Source organism: Lynx rufus, unplaced genomic scaffold, assembly GCF_022079265.1.
Source record: "Lynx rufus isolate CCGP_SWC_20201006 ecotype Redwood Valley unplaced genomic scaffold, mLynRuf1.p SCAF_1, whole genome shotgun sequence".
In the NCBI taxonomy this organism is placed as follows: domain Eukaryota; kingdom Metazoa; phylum Chordata; class Mammalia; order Carnivora; family Felidae; genus Lynx; species Lynx rufus.
This window is the reverse complement of record NW_025814823.1, coordinates 125148734-125172771: the sequence shown is the minus strand read 5'-3', so window position 1 is coordinate 125172771 and position 24038 is coordinate 125148734. Positions and strand designations below refer to the sequence as shown.

The 24038-nt window shown below is 35.9% G+C and overlaps 1 protein-coding gene across 3 annotated transcripts in view; it reads right to left on the bottom strand.

Moving 5' to 3' along the window:
• The window catches only part of MAP3K1 (mitogen-activated protein kinase kinase kinase 1), a 77765-nt gene that overhangs the window by 5396 nt on the left and 48331 nt on the right, over positions 1-24038 (bottom strand). For all 3 annotated transcript variants that reach the window (XM_047086758.1, XM_047086740.1, XM_047086749.1), the window contains exons 3-17: positions 23311-23511; positions 19236-19436; positions 18755-18871; positions 18291-18439; positions 14394-14515; positions 13707-13788; positions 13409-13592; positions 10812-11090; positions 7722-7843; positions 6045-6136; positions 5599-5788; positions 4008-5292; positions 3493-3645; positions 2586-2748; positions 328-459 (exon numbers count right to left, since the gene is read on the bottom strand). In XM_047086758.1, the coding sequence (XP_046942714.1) occupies positions 328-459; positions 2586-2748; positions 3493-3645; positions 4008-5292; positions 5599-5788; positions 6045-6136; positions 7722-7843; positions 10812-11090; positions 13409-13592; positions 13707-13788; positions 14394-14515; positions 18291-18439; positions 18755-18871; positions 19236-19436; positions 23311-23511 (3472 nt within the window). The remainder of the gene's footprint in view (positions 1-327; positions 460-2585; positions 2749-3492; positions 3646-4007; positions 5293-5598; positions 5789-6044; positions 6137-7721; positions 7844-10811; positions 11091-13408; positions 13593-13706; positions 13789-14393; positions 14516-18290; positions 18440-18754; positions 18872-19235; positions 19437-23310; positions 23512-24038) is intronic.

Sequence of the window (24038 nt, the reverse complement as noted above, 5' to 3'; positions counted from 1 at the left end):
TGGGAACTTTTGGGGAGGCAGTAGAAATCAGGAGACCAAGAAAGGTAATCAGAGACCTGAATTTTATACTTGGTTTGCCATTAGTTATCAGACTGAAAAAAAAAAAAAAAATCAGCAGTAAGAATGGAAAAGTCACAGCCTAAGGAAGGCAGATTATATGATTCCAAAGGTTCCTTTCGCTTAGAATGATTCTAGTGATTTGAGTTACTCAGGGGAAACAGTCCCATAGATAATCTCAAGTTAGAAATTATCAACAAAGGTCTGAGTTTTAAAACTACATTTGATTTCTACCTCTTGCTAATAGGTAGTAATGAAAAGAATTCTTACCTTTGACATCTCTGTGAATGATCTGGTTTTCATGGAGATATGAAAGGCCACGAAGTAATTGTTCAGTATAGTTAATAACTACTGATTCTTTGAAGGCTCCATATTTACTGAGCAAATGAGCCACAGATCCCCCTTTAAGACAAACATGTAATGATAGTTATCATAAATTTAAGCCAAATTAAAACCATTGATTACATTTTGGTTACATTAGCTTGCACCACATGAACTCACATTCATGTATGGAATGTTATATTTATACACTGCATCAGAAGTGAAACTGATTTAAAAACTAACACATTCCTAACAATTAGACATTTTCATCAAACTTTCATGAACTAGTGTTTTGGGAGGTCAAGATTTCAGAAAGCTTTAAAACTTAATAGTTTTACATGGAGCCATTTCTGAAATGTACCATTCACCTCTCTTTTTGATAGATACATAAAACACTTTTTTTTTTTTTTTTTTGAGAGAGAGCATTAGGGGGGAGAGGGAGAGAGATTCTTAAGCAGGCTTCACCCCCCAGTGTGGAGCCCAATGTGGGGCCTGATCTCATGACCGTGAGATAAGCCAAAATCAAGAATCTAATGCTCAATCAACTGAGCCATCCAGGTACCCCCAAAATACCTTTAAAAAAACTTTTTTAATGTTTGTTTGTTTTTGAGAGAGAGTACGTGAGCAGGGGAGGGGCAGAGAGGGAGATAGAGAATCTGAAGCAGCTCCAGGCTCTGAGCTGTCAGCACAGAGCCCGAGGTGGGGCTCAACTCACAAATTGCGACATCATGTCCAAAGTCAGACACTTAACCGAATGAGCCACCCAGGCACCCCCAAAATACCTTTCTTAATAATAAGACTTAAATAAACAGTGCTAACATGTTACTTAGCAGAAGGTAAAGAGAATAGGAGGAGCCAGAAGATCGAGCATTAGGCTTCATGTTCTATTATCTACTAGTTGTGACCTGGTACAAGTCACAAACTCAGTAAACCTCACTGAGAAGTATTTGTAATAGTCAACCTGAAAACAACCATCAACCTAGCTATGACCAACATCAGAGAACATATTAAAAATCAACTCTTCAAACACAAAAAATCTAAAAAGTTAAACCACTTATTCATTTGTTACATCCCAAGTTACTTGTTTTACTGTATATATGGTATATTTTGTCATTATTTATTCACATAGATAAGGTTCAATTTTATGCTTCATTGCTTAATTTTTCCAAGTTGTATCTTTTTTCTTTTTTATTTATTTATTTATTTTTAACATTTATTCATTTTTGAGAGAGAGCACGAGCTGGGGAGGGGCAGAGAGAGAGGGAGACACAGCATCTGAAGCAGACTCCAGGCTCTGAGCTGTCAGCACAGGGCCCAATGTGGGGCTTGAACTCAAGAACCATGAGATCGTGACCTGAGCCCAAGTCGGATGCCTAACCAACTGAGCCACCCAGGTGCCCCTCCAAGTTATATCTTAATTTCACTTTTATATTGTCATGTTAAAACATCTCAAATCTGTCCAACTAATGACAGCCACCTGGAAAAATATGGGTCTTATACATAGCAGTTTAAAAAAAAATTATTCTTATAAAAGAATGCTATATAATCATTTAAAAAGAAACACAGAGGGGCGCCTGGGTGGCTCAGTTGGTTAAGCGTCCGACTTCCGCTCAGGTCATGATCTCGAGGTTTGTAAGGTTCAGCCCCGTGTAGGGCTCTGTGCTGACAGCTCAGAGCCTGGAGCCTGCTTCGGATTCTGTGTTTGCCTCTTTCTCTGCCCCTCCCCTGCTCACACTCTGTCTCTCTCAAAAATAAACCAGTGAAAAAGTTTAAAAGTTAGAGACAATATTTTATTTGTATTTAAAGACAAGTTATTTAGGGGCGCCTAGGTGGCGCAGTCGGTTAAGCATCCGACTTCAGCCAGGTCACGATCTCGCGGTCCGGGAGTTCGAGCCCCGCGTCGGGCTCTGGGCTGATGGCTCAGAGCCTGAAGCCTGTTTCCGATTCTGTGTCTCCCTCTCTCTCTGCCCCTCCCCCGTTCATGCTCTGTCTCTCTCTGTCCCAAAAATAAATAAACGTTTAAAAAAAATTAAAAAAAAAAAATAAAGACAAGTTATTTATAGTTTATATTATTAGGGTGATTTGCTTTTAGAAATTCAAGCTACTTAATAAAAATATGTATTCATCAAAATGTTTTTCCTAAATTTAACGTCAACCAGAAAGTTAAATTCATGTACTACTATTGGTAATTTAAAACATGAACATACCTGCCATCCATTCAATGAAGAGATTATAATTGCTCTTCTCACATGTGGCTCCCAACATCCTAATGATGTTGGGATGATTCAAATGGCTCATCATTCTGATCTCTTCTCTTAATGCTTCCACTACTTCTTCTTGCTCAGAAGATGTATTTCTGACATATGTCACCTGTTTCAATAACCACGTTTACAAGGTTTTTAATTCTGATGAATTTCTATTTACAGTTTTCACTGACAATCTGATCTAAAATGGGCAAATTCATATTAGCTTATATAATAGGAATTGGCATTTATGCTCATGGATGCAATGTAGATACTTCATGAAAAGCCAATTCACACGCTTTTAGACAGGGTGTGGCTTAAGCAGTGAAATATCAGAAAAGTGACAAAAAGATGGGACATAGCCAATCCTCCCAAACCGAAGACAGAATGAGAAAAGCCAATTCATGGAAGAACCAATGTGATTTAAAAATGAAAACTTCATTATTTTCTTATCTTGATAAGCATGCTCATCATAAAAAGTAAACTACCAGAGCCCCCGAGATGATGGTACATTGGTAACATTGCTAAAAGGAGTAATGAAACCATACCTCTGTTTATAAAAAGCACAACCAAAAACCAAAAACAGCCACTATGAGGCCCACCTTGATGTTGCATCTTAGAATCGTCATGCATAGTCACACTTGAAGACTGTACTTTGAGGGATCGTTTCTATAATTTGTTAAAATAATCATGCTTCAGCTTTTCAATAGAATTCATGATGCTTTTGGTGCTTTGGCAGTATTTACTTTGAAATTTAGGTTTGTGATAATCAAAGAACAAAAGCATATACACAAAGGGACCTAGCCTTTACTTATTTGCTCATGCTTCATTTTTATAATTTAAATCATTTATGTGCTCACCAGATATTTACCTGTTTAACAGCCATTAAAGTTCCAGTTCCCACATCTTGAGCCTGATAACAAGAAGAAAATGCTCCAAGGCCTATCTGCTGACCTTTTAGCCATTCAGTGTCTTCTCTGTAAGGTTGCTTTGCTTTGGTATGTCCTGGTAGAGTTTCGGGTGTCTACATATTAAATGAAAGCAATATTTTTACTATTAAGTTAAAAGAGGAAGGATCTGTGAAATTAGCCTCGCAAAATATTATTCTTGTTCAGTCTGGCTTCCCAAACTACCTATAAAGTTGACCTCTGAATGGGCAGTGTTGGTGACCAATGTCAAATGCAGAAGTGATCACCATTATAGAACCAACCAGAAATGCCTTTGAAATAGTCAAGGAGTGTGTGTTTAAGCAATGACACGATATTATATACAATGTGTAATTCTATGTGAAAAATTGCTTCTAATTAACTTGTGTAAAAAACATCATTTCTGAATTAGATTTTAGCGGTACAAAGAAACTCTAATCTCTTTAAGACTTGTACTTACATCCTGTTGAATAATGATGATATCCTCTCCATTTTCAACCTGTAGTTGAGGAACTATGGGGAGGGCATCCTGAGACGCTGACATTGCCATGGCAATTGCTAAAGCTTCTTCTTCTTCAGCTTCCATCTTTTCTTTGCACTTCTGATTATGATTCACATCATCTTTGTAGGTATCATCATTTTCATCCTTTTCAGGAGACAGGACAGCAACTTCTGACTTAAAAGTTACTGTTGTGTCACTTGAAGGCATAGATGCTTCAAGAAGGTCCTCAATGCTGGAATTGAGTTCTGTATTGACGTCTAATCTGCATTTCTCTTCTACTGGGGTGAATACTGTCTCATCACTGGGTATAACAGCACTACTGCTATTGCTGCTGCCACCAAAGCTGTCATCACATTTGGAAGTACTACTTTTCAGATCAAGTGTCATGCTATTCTTTGAGACATCTCCTTGTTTACTTGTATTACCTGGGGTAGGTCGAGACGGCTTTGGCCTGTGTATAGTACTAGAAGGCAGGGGTCTTGACTGAGTAAAGATGGGGGAAAGTTTATCTGAGTCTCTGTTTTCAGAACAGTTTCTCTGGAACTGTAGAGAAAACTTACGCTGTGTTTGAGGAGATGCAGAAGGTATTTTGCAGGGAATGAATCCCTGAGGTCTATGCTTAGCGATATCTGTTCCGGTACCAACTGGTGCAGATGGGGCAGATGAAGAAGGAGTTGACAAGGATGGAAACACTAATTGGGAATGATGAGATAAAGGAGAGGAGTTCAAACACTGACTGTGGGGTCTGCCTTTAGTTTGAACCACTGGCTTTGGTTGCTCCATTGTTGTTGAACTAGGAAGTCCTACTGAAATGCTGCCCAGTCTGTCAGTAATGTCTTCTGAATTGGCACTCAGTTTTGTGGCACACAGTACTTTTCCAGTTTTCTCTAAATGGTCTGTGTGCTCAAGGGAGCTGTTCTCTGTGGTTTCAGGAAAGCTGTTAGAGACAGATGCCTGCAAAAAGCTGTCATGTTGACCATCCAAATTGTCTTCTATGCCCAGCTGGATGGCCTCAGCGATTTCCACCTCATCTGCAATAGCCATCAGACGACGACGCATCCTGGTAAAATGAGTGGAACTGGAAACATTCAGCATTTCTAACAGTTTTGAAAATACATGGGGTACTGCAGTAACCATTCTTGCAGAACTCAAATAGATCCTTCGGGAGAGTTTGCCAACCATTGAGTGGGAATTATCAATGGACTGCAAAGCAAAGGTTAAGAGGGACAGCAGCTTTTTATACCTGAAAGAAAAAAACACATTCAATTACAAGTTAAAACTACTGCAAAATATACACAAATAAAAAGAAGCTTATACATTTAAAAACAGTCCTTTCAGTACAAAGGATCTATATATTTTCAATTAAATAGCCCAGGCTTGAGGTTTTTATGTCAATCAAATGTTAAGGTATTAGTAGTAACCTGTGTATGTTCTGTAGTTTCTAAGTCTTTCTAAAATGTGTCCTTCTTTGGGGAGGGGGGGGGCGGGGTAAGGTAGGGATGGGGTAGGAGGGAAGAACAAAGTAATATATTTGCAGAAGAAAAATTACCTGACTTCAACAGGCTCAGCTTGTGAAACATCAGTACTGGCGATATGAGGGTAAAATTCAGCAGGAAATTCCAACAGCAGTCTGTCCATAAGACAAAGGCGGCCCAGAAGTTCTTGCCAGTTGTTTGATTCAGTTTGGTTTCCAAGAATACAACTTAAGACATAATCAACACCACCAATACCAATGGATCCTACAAAAAGGAAATAACAAATAACTGAAAAATAGTGATACTAAAATCTAAAACATGATCAAAATAGCATAAAGACCAAGAAAAATACTCTAATTATATTCATTTTAAGTATTGTTTAGATTAATTCCTATTTCTAATGTTAGCTGACTGAATCAATTTACACAATTACTTCAAAATCCTATATACAGCTGCCCTATCAGAGATTATGGGATTATGATAAGACCTGCTACATTTATTTTAAGTAAAAAGATTTTACCAGCTTTAAGTATTTCTCTGCCAACTGCCAACTCTCCTGCTTGGCCTTTGCACAATTCCAACAGGGTTGATATAGACAGCTGACTTGTGCGACTAAAAATGAAAGAAGCAACATCAGACTTGGATCTTATCCTGGATAAAATACACATTAAAAGGACAAAAGGACAATAGTAATGTAATGCCATATGAAAAGGTGGCAAAAAATAGTTTCACAAGTGTTTGCTTTTCCACCACTAAAATCAATTTACAGTGTTGCTACAGATAATATTCATTATTTAAGGTCTAATTTCATAAGCTTTACCTCATCTATGTTAAGCACAGAATCTTTACTAGTGGCTCTTAGCAAATGTTGATTTAAATAGCAAATCAGATAAAAGGCATATTTTGATTACTTCATTAAAAAAGACAGAAGACTCATTTTGATTTCTGAATTTTCACTAAGAATCTCTTGAATTAAAAACAAAACCTTCCCCTCCAAAACCTTCATGTTCTCTTATATAGCCAGAGTGAGTTCCAAGTATCTTAAAACCTCTACTGTATTTTTTATAATGCCCATCATCGAAGCAACCAGGTAAACAATCTAACTTTAGAATTCTGGAAAGCACACAACTGCCACAAAAGCAATGAAGTTTTCAGAAAAATACTGATTCTCATACTGAAAACCCATGTGATTTTTCTGTGCATTTTGCTAATGATTTGTTAATTTGCCTGTTAATGTTCTTGAGATATTATAGGACTCTCCTTAATAAGAAAATCTCTAATACTTTCAATCCATAGGCTTGGGTAGAGAAAACAATGGAGGAAAAAGACGTAATGAAATGTGAAGCAAATCAAATCTAAGCACCTAATTTTTGAGACCAGTTACAAATGACAGCATGCGATGGAAGGAGGAAGACAAAGGCTGGGCTGAGAGAGCTCCAAATGGGTGTAATGGCAGAGGCACAAGGGTGAGTCCATGCTTCCTTACCACCTGAGACCGGCTGGATGTGAAGAGGTGAGAACCACCAAACAACTGTTCCCAGCTATGCTCACTAAGTGAAAAGTCATCTTTTCCTCCCACTTCACAGAACGGGAAAATAAAAGAGAACCAGTGGTCTCATAAAGGCACAGCCTGAGCTTATTTTACTATGATCATGCCTCACTTCTCTACCTTACTATCTCTACTCTCCCAGTTAGCAATACTCTTGCTCCTTGTCAGTTTTTATGGATATTGCAACGATATATGCAATTTGTTATTGTTGTTTTAAACATAAACTGTCAGAGTAAAATTCCATTACACAGCAAATATGGAATGGTTGGGTTTTTTCAACCAGGTATAATGATTTTATAGGTTCCTATCCTGTGTAACTCATTCTCTAAAATGAGATTATATTTATATCAGCTACTATTCTTACCAACTGGCCTTGAGATTAAGGACATTGCTTTATAATAAAAGAAAATCACAACACAATAATGTGGTTATCCATGCAGTTTGTTAGCCTGGTTTTTACTTGCCATTAGCCCTTCTCCCTAGTGCTGAAAATCTTTCAGTGTTACATTTTAATTTCAAATCTCATTTTAGAAAACAATATTCAAAGCCTCATTTAATAAATATGTATCAAATACTCACCAGGTATGAGGCTTGTTGCTAGGCTTTTAATATAAGAGGGTTTGAAGCAGTTCATCAATAGGGCCTTACCTATTGGCATCTGCACACTTGACTAGGATGGTGTCTACAACTGGCCGGAGAAGTCTCTGCAGTTTGATTCTTTCTGCCAAACTATGGCAAGGAGTATATACCAGCATGGCTCTCAATGTTTTCTGGGGGAGGGAGGGGAAACCTGAAGGTCAGTTTAACTGCATTTGAAAAGCATCAGAGACTCTGGTATAATCTGAGACAATTTAATAAACAATACATAATGATAGGAATAGATTTATAACCCATAAATAAAATAATCCATGAATCCATATTGATACAAATAAAAAACAATAAATAAATAGATGGGGTAGAAAGAAATGCTCTGAACTATTTCTATAATTTTTAAAGTATGTATTTCAAAATGAAAAGAGTTTCCAGTGGCCAAAACTGGAATAATATGAGCAACAACTTAAATGATGACAGGATTGCATTATAACCCACAGACTAAAATACTCATCAGCCTGTATTGATAAAATTTAAAAACTGAATAAATACACAATGAGGCAGAAGAGACAGCTCCTCTTTATAGAAGAATTCCTATTAATGTAGAAGGAATGAGAGAAATAGGAAGTCACCATTAGAATACCACAATAATAACTGCTGTAGACAAGATCCACTGAAAAATGCTAAAACCAGTGAGCGAAATTCTGAAGAGAAACAGGGTCTTTGCATAGTTTCAAAGTATCTGCCTCAAAACATTTATTGTCATTTTATAGCAAGGAACCCCATAAACATCACCTTTACCAAGTGATGAAGGACAGCATCACCAGTACTTGGCACATCATGTACCCCTTGATACAGTGCATTAAGAATGCACATAAATCTCTGATATTCTTGTGAAAAATGCATAAACTGAACCTAATCATGAGGAAATATCATAAACCCAAAATGAGGGACATTGTTCAAAATAAGTGGTCAGCACACTTTCAAAGTGTCAAGATCTATGCGAGACAAGGAAAGACTGAGGAGCTGTCACAGATGGGAAGAGATTAAGGGAGCATGATAACTAAATGCTATGTGAGTTTCTGGACTGGATCCTAAAACAGAAAAAAAGACATTATGGAAAAACTGGTGAAAACTGAAGAAAGTCTGCAGCTTAGCTGTAAAGAACATTGCTGGAACAGAAGAATGTATTTGTTTTCAAGAGATATATGCTAAAGTATATGAGGTGAAATACCATGTCATGATGCCTACAAATTAACTCTCCAAAGGTTCAGCAAAGAATTAGGTATGGCGAGGGAGAGGAAGAAAAAGGAGGACAGAGGGGAGGGAGAGCTTTAAGGGAAGGAACCACTTCTGCCTGCCTTATGCTTGGCGCACTAAGTAATTATAGAGGAATCAGAATATAGTATGATTCTGAGTCCCTTCCCTCTACAGCTCACTAACTAGAGGGGAAACCATCTGAACTTAAGCAACAACCAGACAGGCAGTCTATTGAATAGTCAAGTATGTCTGAAGGTTTGTGTTAGATAACAGTAAGAAGAAGGAGGTTAAAAGTTGGGCCAAGAACATTGGTCTTTATGTTATGCTGGTCCCTGAATATTCTACTTGAAAAAATAGACCAAGGTAAGAAATATTTGGGAAATAATGCATCCTATTCCTTGATCTCATAGATTTCCAATGTACATTAGCTTACTGAAGGTTCCTAGAAGCCTTCAGTGAACAACTCATTTAATTTGTGTAATTCATTGCTTATCAATTTTAACTGAACAAAGAACTCTGTCTTCAAGGGAAGTTTTCACAATCCTGCCAAACTTCCATGGAATATACTTTTGGAAATGCTGCTAAAGCAACAGAAACACCTAAAGGTTTCTAAGCTGGGGAATAATCAAAGTGGTCTTTAAGGAATACTGATGGCTACTGTATAGTCAATGTTCAATGTTCCAGACATTATGATTAGAGGTTTTACATAATCTCATTTCAAACCTAAGAGATAGTATTTTCCTTATAGGTGAGAAACCTGAAATTAAAGAGTCCTAAAATCACAATGCTAGCCAGTGGAAGAACCAGAATTTGAATCAAGGTCTCTATAATCTTAACCTTATGTCCAGATTACCTATGCTAGTCCCAGTTGAACTAGCAGATTATTTAAGTATCCTAGTTAGGATGATAAATTATGAGGTCACTCAGTTCTGACTCCAAATTCATGTTCATAACCATCAGGCTATACTACCTCTCAAAAAGAAGATTTATTAGGCATAGGTGTTATAGGATGATTAGAAAAAAAGTGGAAGCAGAGGGATTAATGAGTTTTGAAACTGGCTAGGTAAGAATTATTCTGAAGCAGTGGTTGTGAATTGGGGCAACTGCATCCCTCCGGGGACACTCAGCAATGCCTGGAGACATTCTGGGTTGTCATGATGGGGAGGAGGGGTAAGAGAGGTGTGTTATGGGTATCCAGTAGAGAGAGGTCAGGGTTGCTCCTACACCTCCTACAGAGCACAAGACAGCACCCTTGCCCCCAACAAATAATTATCTGGCTCAGTGTCAATACTGCTGAGGTTGAGAAACTGTTCTAAAGTTATGTATACTCAGAATGAAAAAAGTCAAATAGCCTCCAAAATTACAAATGAAACAAGCTCTTTATTCCATCTCATTTATGAAACACAACTTCCAATAGGTTAAATTAGAAAAACTTAATCATCTGTGTCCTAGAACCTTCCTCTGTGAAAAGAATCCTGAATTTACATACAACAATATTAACAATCAGTTCTCCTTAACGTGTAACTAATGGCAAATTTTCAAAAAAATCTAAGTAGCTTTGATCACTTGCTATCCATTAAGAACATTTTTAATCTGATCATATGTAAGGTGTAAGGAAAATGTAAAGATATGAAGAGCAAGACACTGTTGTCTTAGGGGAGAAAAGGCAATAGTATATAATAAAACTCGAATAGATTAAAACAAGTAAAATCCAAATGAAGAGATTAAATGGAAAATTGTAATTCTTGGGATTATGGAATAAAAACTTGAATTTTCCAAAATTAAATCAGGTAAAGTAGTTTTACTGGATTTTAAGGATGATATCTATTAGCTTAAAAAAAAAACACTACAACCATAATGCTTTGGTTATATAATAAAGCTACTTACTAAAGCAGCAACGTACACTTTGTAGACAGGGTCAGCACAGACCATTGATAAAACGTTGCAGCATGCCTCTACCACGTCTCCTGAGATACTGGTCTGGGAAGACCCACTGGTGGCTCCAGCACTCGGGCTGCTTCTACCATTGCTCCCAGAATTTCCAGTGCTCTCCCCATTTGCCAATAGCAGAGCCCCACTAACATCATGGGAAAGACGCCTGAGAGCCATCTCTCTTACATTCCAGTTTCTAGAAAATAAGCAGCCAACGAGTTCCATTCCAAATACCTATAATCAAAAAAACACAATGAATTTAATGTGAAGAAAAACCAATAAACCTAAAGTATTTGGAAATAAGCATGATTTTTGAAAAATTGCGGACATTTCTTAAGTCTCTATCAATCTACGCAGGTTCAAATATGTCTAGCCACTTAAAAATCCTAAGGAGGAATTTAATACTCAAGTTTAACTGGTAATTATCAAAAGCCCTTAACATTTATTAGCTCAAATAAAATTAAGAGTGAACTCCATTAAGTAATTAGATGGATATTTATACATTTCTGTACTCTTATGCTTACCAAAGAAAAAAAACCTGTGAAGAACACCAACTCTGAATTCATATTATGGTAGTTACAGAGAAAAAACTGAAGATATAGCCAAATCAAAACAGGCACTGGACTGTCCAAGGGATACAGAGTATTTCTCCTACAGATGACAGTGGTAAGTCAAAAGCTTTTAATGTGATTTCTGTCTTGTAGAAAAAGGTAAAAGAAAAAAAACACTCAGCAAAATTAGATGGAACTATAATGAATGGAGTGGAAAAATCTAAAGCTAAAAGAAAAAAAAAAACTCTTGTGTTCAAATCAGCAAAGGATAATGATATGCCTATAATTAAAGTGCATGTTGGGGCGCATGGGTGGCTCAGTCAATTAAGCTGCTGACTCTTGATATTGGCTCAGGTCATGATCTCACGGTTGTGAGATAGAGCCCCATGTCAGGCTCTGCACTGGGCGTGGAGCTCGCTTAGGATTCTCTGTCCTTCTTCCTCTGCCCCTTCCCTGCTTGCACTCTTGCTCTCTCTCTCGCTCAAAAAACAAAACAAAAAAAAAAAAAAACCAACACATCATTACCATGTGTGCAAAGCCAGAGTCCCTAAATAATGGAAAGAGTACATGGTCTTGACATTATGGGACAATTAACTAAAAGTAAACTTAATACCTAAGAAAATTTATCATATGAAAATTTTTGAAATTTTAGAGATGAATAAACACCATTTTGGGGAAAACAAATGACTTATTTATAGATGTTTTAAGTTAATAAAGGAGAATAAATTAACTAGAATATAGTTAAATTATTATATGCCTGGCACTCACTGTTAAAAAGCATACTATGATCAAAGTCTTAATTCTGTCTTATATTCTTAGTAAAAAACTAGGAATAGATAACATTAAGTGCAACCTAAAGCTTAAACAAAACACACTAGACCACTGCCTTGAAAGAATAGCATCCAATAGCTCAGTATCAATTTGAGAGTTCTCCTGAGGATTTATAGGTGAGGGCCTATGTTAAATATCATTAATGAACCAGTTAAAATAAGGTATGTTTATTAAGTTTGGAAATTTTATTAGATTCATGATAGGTTGATTACATGCTGAGAAGAGTTTCAAAAGCTGCAGGACTATAGTGGTCATAAAAAGAAAAAGGAAATAAATCCTAATGACATATAAACTGAATGAGTTAGTGTGTCCATTGACAAATTTAACAGTTAAACAGAACTTAACAGATTATTGAAAATATTTTACTTCACTTATCTACTGGAGATATTGGTTTGGGATTCATTCGTTCATTCATTCATTCATTCATTCATTCATTCATTCATATTTTACAGAGAGTGAACGAGGTGGGGAGAGGGGCAGAGGGAAAGACAATCTTAAGCAGGCTCCATGCTTTGCGTGGAATTCAACACAGGGCCGGATCCCATGAACCATGAGGTAATGACCTGAGCCAAAATTAAGAGTTGGACACTTACCTGACTGAGCCACCCAGGCATCCCTGGGATTCTACATTTTTAAATATCATGGACTAAAATAACAAAGAAAAATCACTAGAATCCAAGCAAACAACCAGTAGAAATTCTGATTAAGGAAGAAAAAAATATTTCATCCAAAGAGAAAATAAAGGAATAGGAACTGCCCTTACAAATAAAAATGACTAATATAAGGCAAATATCATACATTTTTTTCAACCACTCAGCAATTATTAAGCAGCTATTATATATATGCCATGAAGATACAGAAATGAGAAATAGTAGGAATGGGATTAAACATTTGAATAAGTTAGCACTGAAGGGGTCTAGTGTCTATCCTTGGATAATCCTTAATGTCTGATGGTTCTAGAGATGGGTGGTGAGGCTCCAAAAATTTTTGAAATTTAAGCTTTATAATAAGCAGCATAGTATTAACACCAAAGGTAGAAATTTCCATCGAGTAAGAGTCATGATGGAGGCAAAGTAAAAGTATTTTCTTAAACTATAAACAACTGGGAGACAACTATATTAAGTGGTCTATAAAGGTTTATTTGAGAAATGAAGAACAAGAACCATTTACCTGAATCCATGGCTCAGCTAAATCTTTGTAAGCAGGAGGAATCTGCTGAGTTCCATAATGAGTAAGGTTAAAATTGCTCTCCTGACTCCTTCGTTGTGATCCAGCCAAAGGCTGCTGCTGTATGGTTTGCTGCTGTGCAGCTCGCAGGGAAGAAGGGGAATCCACAGGGCTTGACAACTCATGGCTAATTGAAAATTAACAAAATCTTGTTAAAAATAATTAACAGATTTAAATAACATTTAGGGAACATTTTAACTTTTTATTAGATACGTCCAAATCATTAATTCAAAACTATTACCTGTAGAAATCGTGAGATCTCCATTTAGACCTACAAAGGGGACATATTAAAGGTTCTCTATTTCTTCTACATTCTTCTGCCCCTGAAAAATTAAAGGGAAGAACTTTACAAAAATATAAATGCTTAACATTAAGTAGTTATATATAATAATTGTTGCTAGTGGCTAGTACAGGTTTATATTGAAAGAACCTCAAAAAACAACCTGATCTATTTACCTAGAAGCAGGCAAACACAGTAGGTTAAATTTTATTCTGATGCACATACCTCTTGCAAATGCTGTTTTTTTAGTTACAACATGTATTTTGCTAACTATTTTTCAAAACATTCTGCCCACTTGATTACCTGGTAATGTTATTTCAAACTTGCTTTGATGTTAGCCTGTCATGCCTGCCCAGGTCTTCTACCTCTTCACCTCCATGTACACTTCAAGACCAGAATCATGTTTCTAATTCTGTGCACTCCTTCCATTACTACATGTATCACACTATGTTACATTTCTTTGCTCACACAGCTCATCTCTTAAAGGATCCTAAACTCCAATTCATTGAAAACTTTACCTAAGGGCCTAGATATACTTCTTTTCTTCTCTCCCTAGTCTCCACAAAAGTCATGTTAAAATCCTAAATAATATAGTTGGATCATAGAGCAACTATTCTGAGTGAGCAGGGGGAGGAAAGAGCCACATACAGATTGACATGCAGTGGTGATGCAGCTTGTTCCTGCAGCCGTCTTCACACACAGTAAGACTTTCTTCATCAAGCATGCCCAACAAGCAAATAGGACACATCTGTTCCTCCTCATCTTTGATACTGTAAGGAAGGGGAAATGAAAGCATTAAACAGAAAAGAATATAATACAGAATTAATGGCATAGCAAAAACAGTTTTGGATTCTTTACAATATGAAAAAATAGAAATTCTTGTTAGGAAATCTTACATACAACTATTTGAGAAATTTATTTTTCCTATTAATTAGTAGAGTAACTTTAAATAAGATTTTGAGTTAAGCTTTCCTTGCTATGAGTACAATTCAGTATATAAACTATAATCTTAAGAGACCCATGTAGCCCCCAGATTCTGCTGTTCCTGAAAAACTGGTCTGAATGAGTGATAGTAAAGTAACAGTTTTCTAAAAACTAAACCTGAAAGCTAAACAGGTCTAGCAAAGTCAGGATGCATGATTCCTCAGGTGAAGGCATACTTACTAGTCTCTCTCCCTCCTGACTATCTGCCCCTTTTCTTTATCTCTTTTCATAATTATGGAGCTACATGGAGTGGGGAAATGCTGTCAAAATATGCATGCAGCAATGACAAAAGTTAACAAATACTGGAGAAATTATTTATAGAACAATCTATAATAAAAGTATTAATGGCAAAGATGATCCCCGCTCAAGCAACTTTTCAAATTACACCAAAATTAGCTTACTCAAAAGATTTAGAAAAAAAAAATTCCACAATTCAGTCCCACTGCAAGTATAACTTACTACTGAAATGCTTTTCTGACTTAAAAAAAAATTCCATCCTGGAATTTTTCTGCTCATCTTTTTACAGTATATATTTTGTAAACATTATTTAGATCATTTATCTATAGAGATGTACAATTTCATATTCTACTTGTTACTAAACTCTTCATATACATAGTAAAAATTTAATGGTGGCATCATTTTCCACTGAGTAGATAGATCTAACTACATAAGCATTTATTTATTGTTGGACAAAAGTTGTTTCTGTATTTTCACATTTTAAGAAATAAGTAGAAACCTCTTTGTGCCCACTTCTACATTTCTGATTTTCTTTTCTTTAGCAGTTTTTTCAGGAGTCAAGTCATGTGAGTAGAGAGCAGATATTAGCATACTACAAGGGGATCAAATTAGCCTGTGCCAGCTTTTGTAAACAAAGTTTTTTTTTTTTTTAACACAGCCATCCCCATTCATTCACATATCTTCTATGGGTTTTTCAGCTACAAGGGCAGAGATGAGTAGTTGTGACAGAGACCCAGTGAACCTTAAAGCCCAAAGTATTTAAAGTATAAAAAAGTGTAATAATGCCACTTATTGATAACCATTAAAATTTTTGGTCATTATAGTATGTATGTACCCATAATACCCTTTATATATATAAAAATTGGGTTCATGCATGACATACAGCATTACAACCTAGATTTTGTTTCATGCCATTCAGTATTCTTCAGAAGCATAATTTTAACGGCTGCATGAACTATTCCTAATATGGGTATACTTTAACCACTCCCTTGCTCCATGTTTAAGCTATTCCCAATTTTTCACAATACTGTGACAGTCATATATATAAATCTTGTGCATTTCTCAGATTAAAATTTTTTTCTTAAAAAAAGGTACATTTACTGGATCAACAAATACAAACATTTAAAAAATCACATTGTTTTTTTTTTTTTTTTCCCAGAAAGGCTATATAGCACTTAACATACAGTGAAGCAAATCCTTACACAAGAACTGAATGGTCTTCATTACAAAGTCTCTAAATAAATTTGATACCTTTTTTTTTTTAATGACCATTTTCTTAGTTATCAGGTTAACTAAACCATTTTCATGTTTGTTTCCATTTTTTTTTTTAAGTTTATTTACTTATTTTGAAAAAAGAGAGAGAATCCCAAGCATGCTCCACACTGTCAGTGCAGATCCCAACATGGGGCCTGACCTCAAGAACTATGAGATCATGAACTGAGCTGAAATCAAGAGTCAGGACGTTTAACCAACTGAGCCACCCAGGCGCCCTATGGAATTCTTGTGTCAATACTGTCTTCATGCCCTTTGCCCACTTATGTACTGGGACCTTAGGTTCCTGTTTGCAGCTTTAATTTTTTTGGTAAAGTTTTTAAAGTATATTCCAATTGTCCTAATTGTTTTTTTTACTGTTTCTTATATAATTTAAAATTAATACAATGCAATCAGGTTTCCAGATAAGTTTCTTTTTATTTTAGTCTTTAGATATAAAAATTTGTGATTACGTGAAACATAACCTACTTAGCAACACAGTATAATCTCAGTAAAATCTAGATTATAGCTTCTGTGGTTTCTCTGCATGGATACATTAATCCAAATGAATTAATATCCATAGTATAGCCAGCCCATATTTGGAAGGTACCTTTGTTTATTTTAGAGAGAAACTTTCTAACTTAACTTTGGCTACCTGGTTTTAAAATTTTTTATTTTTTCCAAAATAAAAAGCTACAGGAATGTCAACCAAAAGGAGAAAGGGTCCAGAATAAGTTTGGGTCAGGAAGCTTGAGAAATAAAATTCATTCTTTTCATCTATTTAGAAGAGATAAGTAGTAAGAGAAAGAGTTCTGAACTAAAAGTCAAGATGCTGAGGTTCTGGTTCTGCCTTTGCTCACCTGAGTGGCATGACCTCTTTTGGCTTCACTTATCATGGAACCACATAAACTAGAAATCTCTAATTCCCAAAAAGCTTGTAAAACTCTATGATTCTAAAACAAATTCATTTAACCAAAAATAAGGAAATTCAAACATTTACTTTTCCTATAGGTGAAAAAAATGGTCTCTCCATTTTTCACAAATCCCTTGATCTGATTACTTTCTATTTGTGAATTCTGAAGTAGTTACAATACGTAAAAAACTGATGGATGAAGATGGGATTTAATCACTTAGACCCGTGCTTCTCAAACAGGTGCCTCAGGAACACATAGGAGGTGCCCTTTTAAGAAAAGCAGCACTCTTTTCTGGAGTGATTTAAAAAACTCATTTTTACATTAAGCCCAATAAGGAACTTGGAAAAGAAAGATAACTGACAAGAATTTTTATAATACTAGAGACTTGAAAAATTTTTCACACTGGTCATTTTAGGCTATATCCTTCAGTATTGTATGTTCATTCTTATCAGCTAGGCAATGAAAAAGTTTGAGAAGTGCCGTAGATTTTAAATAATAATTGTGATTAATGGCTACTGTATCTCTTAATTACAATTGATTAGTCTGTTTCCAAGAGTATCCTTGGGCTCTCACAAGTAAAACAGCCTGTAATGAGGATTCCCTGAAAAGATCTATGAAAGAAGTAGTGATGTCATACAATTTAGAGATCCTGCATTTCAAAGTGATTTTGGAAAACCATTTGCCTTGTATATAATTTGTTAATAAAACTATAGACATATTTTTTACACAGTGCTGCACCTTCATTATCTGCAAAAGAGTGATAAAACCTACCTAATGAGGTTGGCCTATGAACAGAATAAGACAACGTATTAGATGCTTGGCACAAAGTAATGACTGATAAACAGTAGCCACTTACATTTATACTTGCCACTTGATTTTTCTTGTCAAATGACTCTACTATATTCTGATATTTAAGGTGCCATTTTTCAACAGTGTGGTTTTTCAGGACGAGAAGTCCACATATATATATGCATATATATGTGTGTATACACACACATGCTCAGATGATCTATGTTGTTTACCCTTGATTTTAACTTCAAAGCCAAGGTTCAATAGGTCAATTACTTTAGAGCAACTTAACAAGTAGGTATAAAAAATTACCTCTAAAATTAAAAAGTAACACTAGATTAATGCTTTTAATTCCTTAAATAGTACTAACCTGTTTTCTGAACTAGATGTAGAAGTACTAGATGATGACAATGTATGAGAATTTGACATGCGTGAAACAAACTTCTGGATGGTGTTACGAGATGGAGCTTTGATCCTTGAGCTACGCCTACTGTGATATTTCTGGAACAAACTTTCAACCTAACATTGAAAAAAAAACAGTAACAATGATATTCATGCCATAATAACATATAAAGAATTCTATAGAGGTTGAATTATTTGTCTTTTATTTCATAAGTTTTTCACAAAGCCAATTTAAGAGCTTCAAAATAACAGCAGGTCAGTGTTCACATTCTTTTCAGTCTGGAGGAAAAAGTCAATAGATTATAAGAGATAAGGCTCAAATAATTCTTCTGTGTCTTTATAACTTCAAAATGACTCCTCATGGAGAAGTGTCAGGAATGAGCCGTAAAAATTTATTAACAATTTTACTCTAAGGTACTTATTAAAAATTACCTCAAAATTCTTTAAAGTTTTTCTCCATAACATTGGGTCTGAAGGTTCTAGTTGAAACACCCGGAGCATAACAAATAACAGATGGATACAAAATGTTCCACGTCCACAGCTGCAGTTCTAGAGAGTTAAAAGAGAACTTATGGGTTAACAAATCTCTAGCTCTATTAGAATTCCTAAGATGATCACTTTTTTTTATATTTCCAAGTTTAACAAAGTTTCTATTTGCTTCATTATTCTTATGTAAGATATATAAGGATATGCAAGAAAAATCTATGTATGAACTAATCTCTTATTTTTGGTTAATTTATTAAATAGATCAAATCTGTATTCTCAAGTAGCAACCTTCACAAATACATTAAATAAAAATGTTTATCAGCCCAAAATATTTTTTAAACTCACTTTAGTTTACTGAAGAGAAATAAGTCATCTAAACTTAAGAAGAACAGATACTAATAAACTGTAGAATGGTGAAAGATCCTACCTGAGGCCCAATAAACACCCGGTATTTATTGTCTGGGCTGTCTCCTCCAATCAGGAAAGAGTTGGGTCCTATTTGTTGCAGTAAGTACAGCCTGGCCCGCATGACTTTGTTTACACGGCGGTTTGTCTCCTCAGGGCTGTATGGTGAGAAGCCATCCGGGGAAGGGGCTCTTCTAGGTGGTGTGATTCTCCCGCTCTGAAACTTCACAACATTGTTTTTGTATTAGGTAAATTGCTTACTTCTTGATAAGAAACACTTACCTTAAAAAAAAGGTCGTATCAGATGGCCATGTGGCATTTTATATTCTGAAAAAATGCCCCCAAATATAATGGGACAAAATGCATATTGCAAATGCTTTTATTTGACATACTCATCACAAAGAAACTTCTAAAATCACAGTCATCCCTATAAATAATGATAAATATCTGGCCAAGTGAGACAACCATGTGATAATTTTACAAACTGTAAATATTTGAGTTCTTTGAAGAGTATTATGTAAACCAAGATGGAAAGCATAAAAATTCACTTAGAAGCAAGCACAATGACTTGTTTCTAGTGATAAAAATTAAATATCCAGTTTCCTCACTTCCACTTAAGGTGTTACCAAATGCTCTTTTGCAAGAGCATATAAATGCTGCCATGCAATTCCTCCCATGGTGCAGTCTGTAGAGAACTAATGGCAAGTGACTTTCCCCAGATTAAGACATCTCACCAAAGGCTGATAAAACTTCTGTGGTGAGGGTGACATATACCACTCTCATTCTACCTCACTGATTCCCCTAGAACTTGGTCTTTCCATCAGTGGTCAGTGGGAATTCTAATTCTTTTTGACACCTAATTTAATCGTTAAAGATAATAAATGTTGGTGAGAACACGAAGCATTAGAACCGTGCTGGTAGGGAAATAAAATGGTACAGCTCCTATGGAAAACATGACCCGGCAATTCCACTTCTAGGTATAAACCCAAGAGAAGTGAAAAGTTATGTCCACCCAAAGATTCATATACATATGTTCACAACAGCATTACATATAATAACCAAAGAGTGGAAATAACCCAAATGTCCATCAAATGAAGAATGGTTAAGCCAAATGTGTATATCCACACAAAAGAATGTTATCTTCTATAACTTAAAAGTATAGTACTTCTGGGGTGCCTGGTGGCTCAGTTAAGCGTCTGACTCTTCATTTCAGCTCAGGTCATCATCTTGCAGTTCGTGAATTTGAGCCCTGTAACCACAGTGACAGTGTGGAGCCTGCTTGGGGTTCTCTCTCCTTCTCTCTCCGCCCTTTCCCAGCTCTTTCTTGCTCTTTCTCAAAATAAATAAACTTAAAAAAAATGGAGTACTTTTAAACATAAAGAGAAGTGGGTGTATCAGAAATTAGTTTTGAATGTTAAACAACAAAAAAGAGGAAGAATGATATGGCACAACTAATACTTTGTGTTAAAATATGAATGCACATGGCAAAAATTCACACACTGATAATTTAAAAAAATTTTTTTAATGTTTATTTATTTTTGAGAGTGGGAGCAGGGGAGGGCAAGAGTGAGTTGGGAATAGAGGATCTGAAGCAGGCTCCAGGCTGCTGACAGCAGAGAGACCAATGTGGGGCTTGAACTCATGAATAGTGAGATCATGGCCTGAGCTGAAGTCGGATGCTTAACTGACTGAGCCACCCAGGTGCCCAATGCACACACTGATAAGTAAACACAGTTTGTGGGGGAAAACAAAACTAAAAGAGAGTATGGATACAACTTATATGATGCTGTGTGAAAGAAGCCAGTCACAAAAGACCACATATACTGCATGACTCCACTTACTGTATATGTAATGACCAGAAAAGGCCAATTATATATAGTCAGAAAGTACATTAATGGTTGCCTAGGGCTGAGGATAGACTGCTCATTGGTCTGGGGTTTCTGGGGTGATGAAAATGTTTTAAAGTTGACTGCTATGATGGCTGTAACTCTGAGTAGACCAAAACCAAGGAACTATATAACTTAAACAGGTAAACTGTACTGTATAGGAATTATATCTCAATACAGCCATTATTTTTTAATAGGCAGTTATTAAAAAAAAAAAACAAGTACACGTGTACATGTTATATGACCTAAGTATTCATATTATGGATTTGCTCACAGATGTGCAAAATGATGTATGCCTAAAAAGTATGTTTGCTTACTTTTTTTTAGTAATGAAAGTGAAGAAGGAATATAAATGTCCATTAGTATGAAGTTCATTAAACTATGATTTATCCAGATAATGAAATGCTAAGTTGCTGTTAAATGAGGGGTAACTTTGACATCTATCCTAAAGTGGGAGAGGGCAGGGAAAATGTAATTTGTATGTACTCGTGGTAGACTTTTACTTTGATGGCTCCTATGAACCACACTGCCCAGTACTTGCACCCTTGTGGAGTCCCCCACCACACTGATTCTGGGTTTGCAACTGGCATGTAACTACTTTTGGGCAATAAGGCATTAGGAAATAAGGCAGCTTTATAAGAACTTCCACACTGGACTTGCCCTCCTGATACACTTTTTTTTTGGCTTAACAGAAATTTGTTTCACAGTTTCTGAGGTTAGAAGTCCAAGAGCAGATGTCAGCAGGGTGGATTCCCTCTTAGGACTGTGAGAGAAAATATGTTTCATGTTCTCTCTTACCTTGCAACACTTGGTGTTGTGCTGTGAGAACGAAAGAGATGTCAGCAGCCCCCAACTGTTCTAGCATCCCAGCTGAAACACCAGATATGGGAGTAAGGAAGCATTTGGATATTCTAACTTCCACAGATGCCATGAGGAACAGACAGAAGTCACTCTTGCTGAGCTCCACCTAATTTGCAGATTCATGATTGTTCTTATTTTAAGTTTTGTTTTTTTTTAATAGCTCATTTAAAGGTGTGTCAACATAAAGCCAATAAATACTGGTAGGTATCTTGGGCTTTAATGTGAAAAGATTCACTTAATTTTACTTCTGGAAGGACTTATATGCAAATCTCCCCTTGGTAGGCATGACCTTAATCATTCTACCATTCACTCATTTGCTCTTCAAGTTTAGAAAGTCAATTTTAACTTGCATTTTGCCACTAGAGGTCTCATTCTTTCATTTTCTCTCTGGAAGTTAGCGCCTATCATTTTGTAAATCTCTTTGATGTCTGATTTAAAATAGAAGACAGCTGGATTCTCATTGATGCTTCTGCATTCAGTCTGCTGTGATACTATGTTCTGGTTAAAGTACATGAAGAAAATGTGGCTTTACAAATATATGTAGCTGGGAAAGGTATTGTAAAAGACAATAATTATGAACACTCTTTTGATACTACTCCAAAGAAGTGGTTTCTTAAAAGAGACTGATATGGAATCTGAAACCACACCAACAAACTTTTCCTACTGTTACACATTAAAATCCAGATGGTATATCTCACACAATTTGAATGGATCATTTACCTAAGGATGGTTTTGTTTCATCATGCACTGGTCATCGGGAAAATACTGGTTCACTAAGTTATGCAGATCTCTCAAATGTTCACACATTTCACTGTGTGATATATATGGAAAAAAAAATCACAGTTGATAAAATCACTGATCTCATTAGAAAATTCTTTTAAGGATTGGGAAACTGTCAAGCTGACAGTGGTAGATAGTTTTCCAAAATTCTAATTTTTGCGTGAAATCTCAAATTTTATTACCACTGGTGAAAAAACATTTCCGTTGCCTTCCTTCAAGTTCCTTCCTTCACTTAACTAGTCTTAAGGAAAATGCCAAATACCCAAGTGAAGAATACATCTTCTATTGTCACAGCTTTAATTCAGGTGAATGCACCAGCAGCTTTACCCACCAATTTAAATGTTAATGCAGTGAAAGGGGCAAATAACATCTCAGTTTTATTACCAAATTTGCTTTGAATTAACGGATCCACAGAAAAGGTCCCAGGACCTTCCCTCTTCCCCCAACGTAGGGCTTGTGGACCACACTTTGAGAAGTGCTGCTTTAACAGATGTCTAGCAATATTTTCTGTGTTACAGATGAATCTAAAAATTGTAGAAACTTAACATGCTTGTTGAAACATTAACTTACAGGTACGGGGGAGACTCTCTTTCTCCTCACTCCTGGAGATTCAGATTTCACTGTGCGGCCCGCCGGGGAGCTGCCGGGAGAAGGACTGCGGCGGCCCTTGGGAGCTGGTGAAGCGGTGCTTGCCTGGCTTTCTCCTGGAGACTCAGCTGCCAAGCTGTGAGTTTCAGAACCGTCTCCTTTAATAGGGATTGGTTTTACCACCTAAATTAAAATTCCAATATTCTCATTACTTAAAAATATAAAAAATAAGTAAATTTGAACACAACAGACTAAGAGATGAACTCAAGTTTTTCATCACACAATATTATACAAATATAACAGACAACATATCAACTTTTGTTTAGTCTTACTTCAAATGATATAAATGTAAGACTTTTTACCCACAGATTTCATTAACGTAGGCTTTATCACTAGTTAAAATGTTATTATGTAATTTTAGAAATTTAGCATTATCTGTTATTATGTGCCCTAAATCACTTAACATTAAAAATCAACAATCACAGGTTAGTAAACAAATGTGAAAAATAAGCACTTATACCTTCTACAGTTAACTTATTCAACTAGATTAAAGTAGATGTTTTTTCATTTCTATTGAGAAAATGCAGGATCTTGAAAACAATAATGGGAGTAATTTATGTGCCCAAATAGTCTAATCGATACAAAGCCATTTTGCCTTTTTTTTTTTTTTGCAATGTTATGTTACAATAGTTTTGACATATATTTCAGAA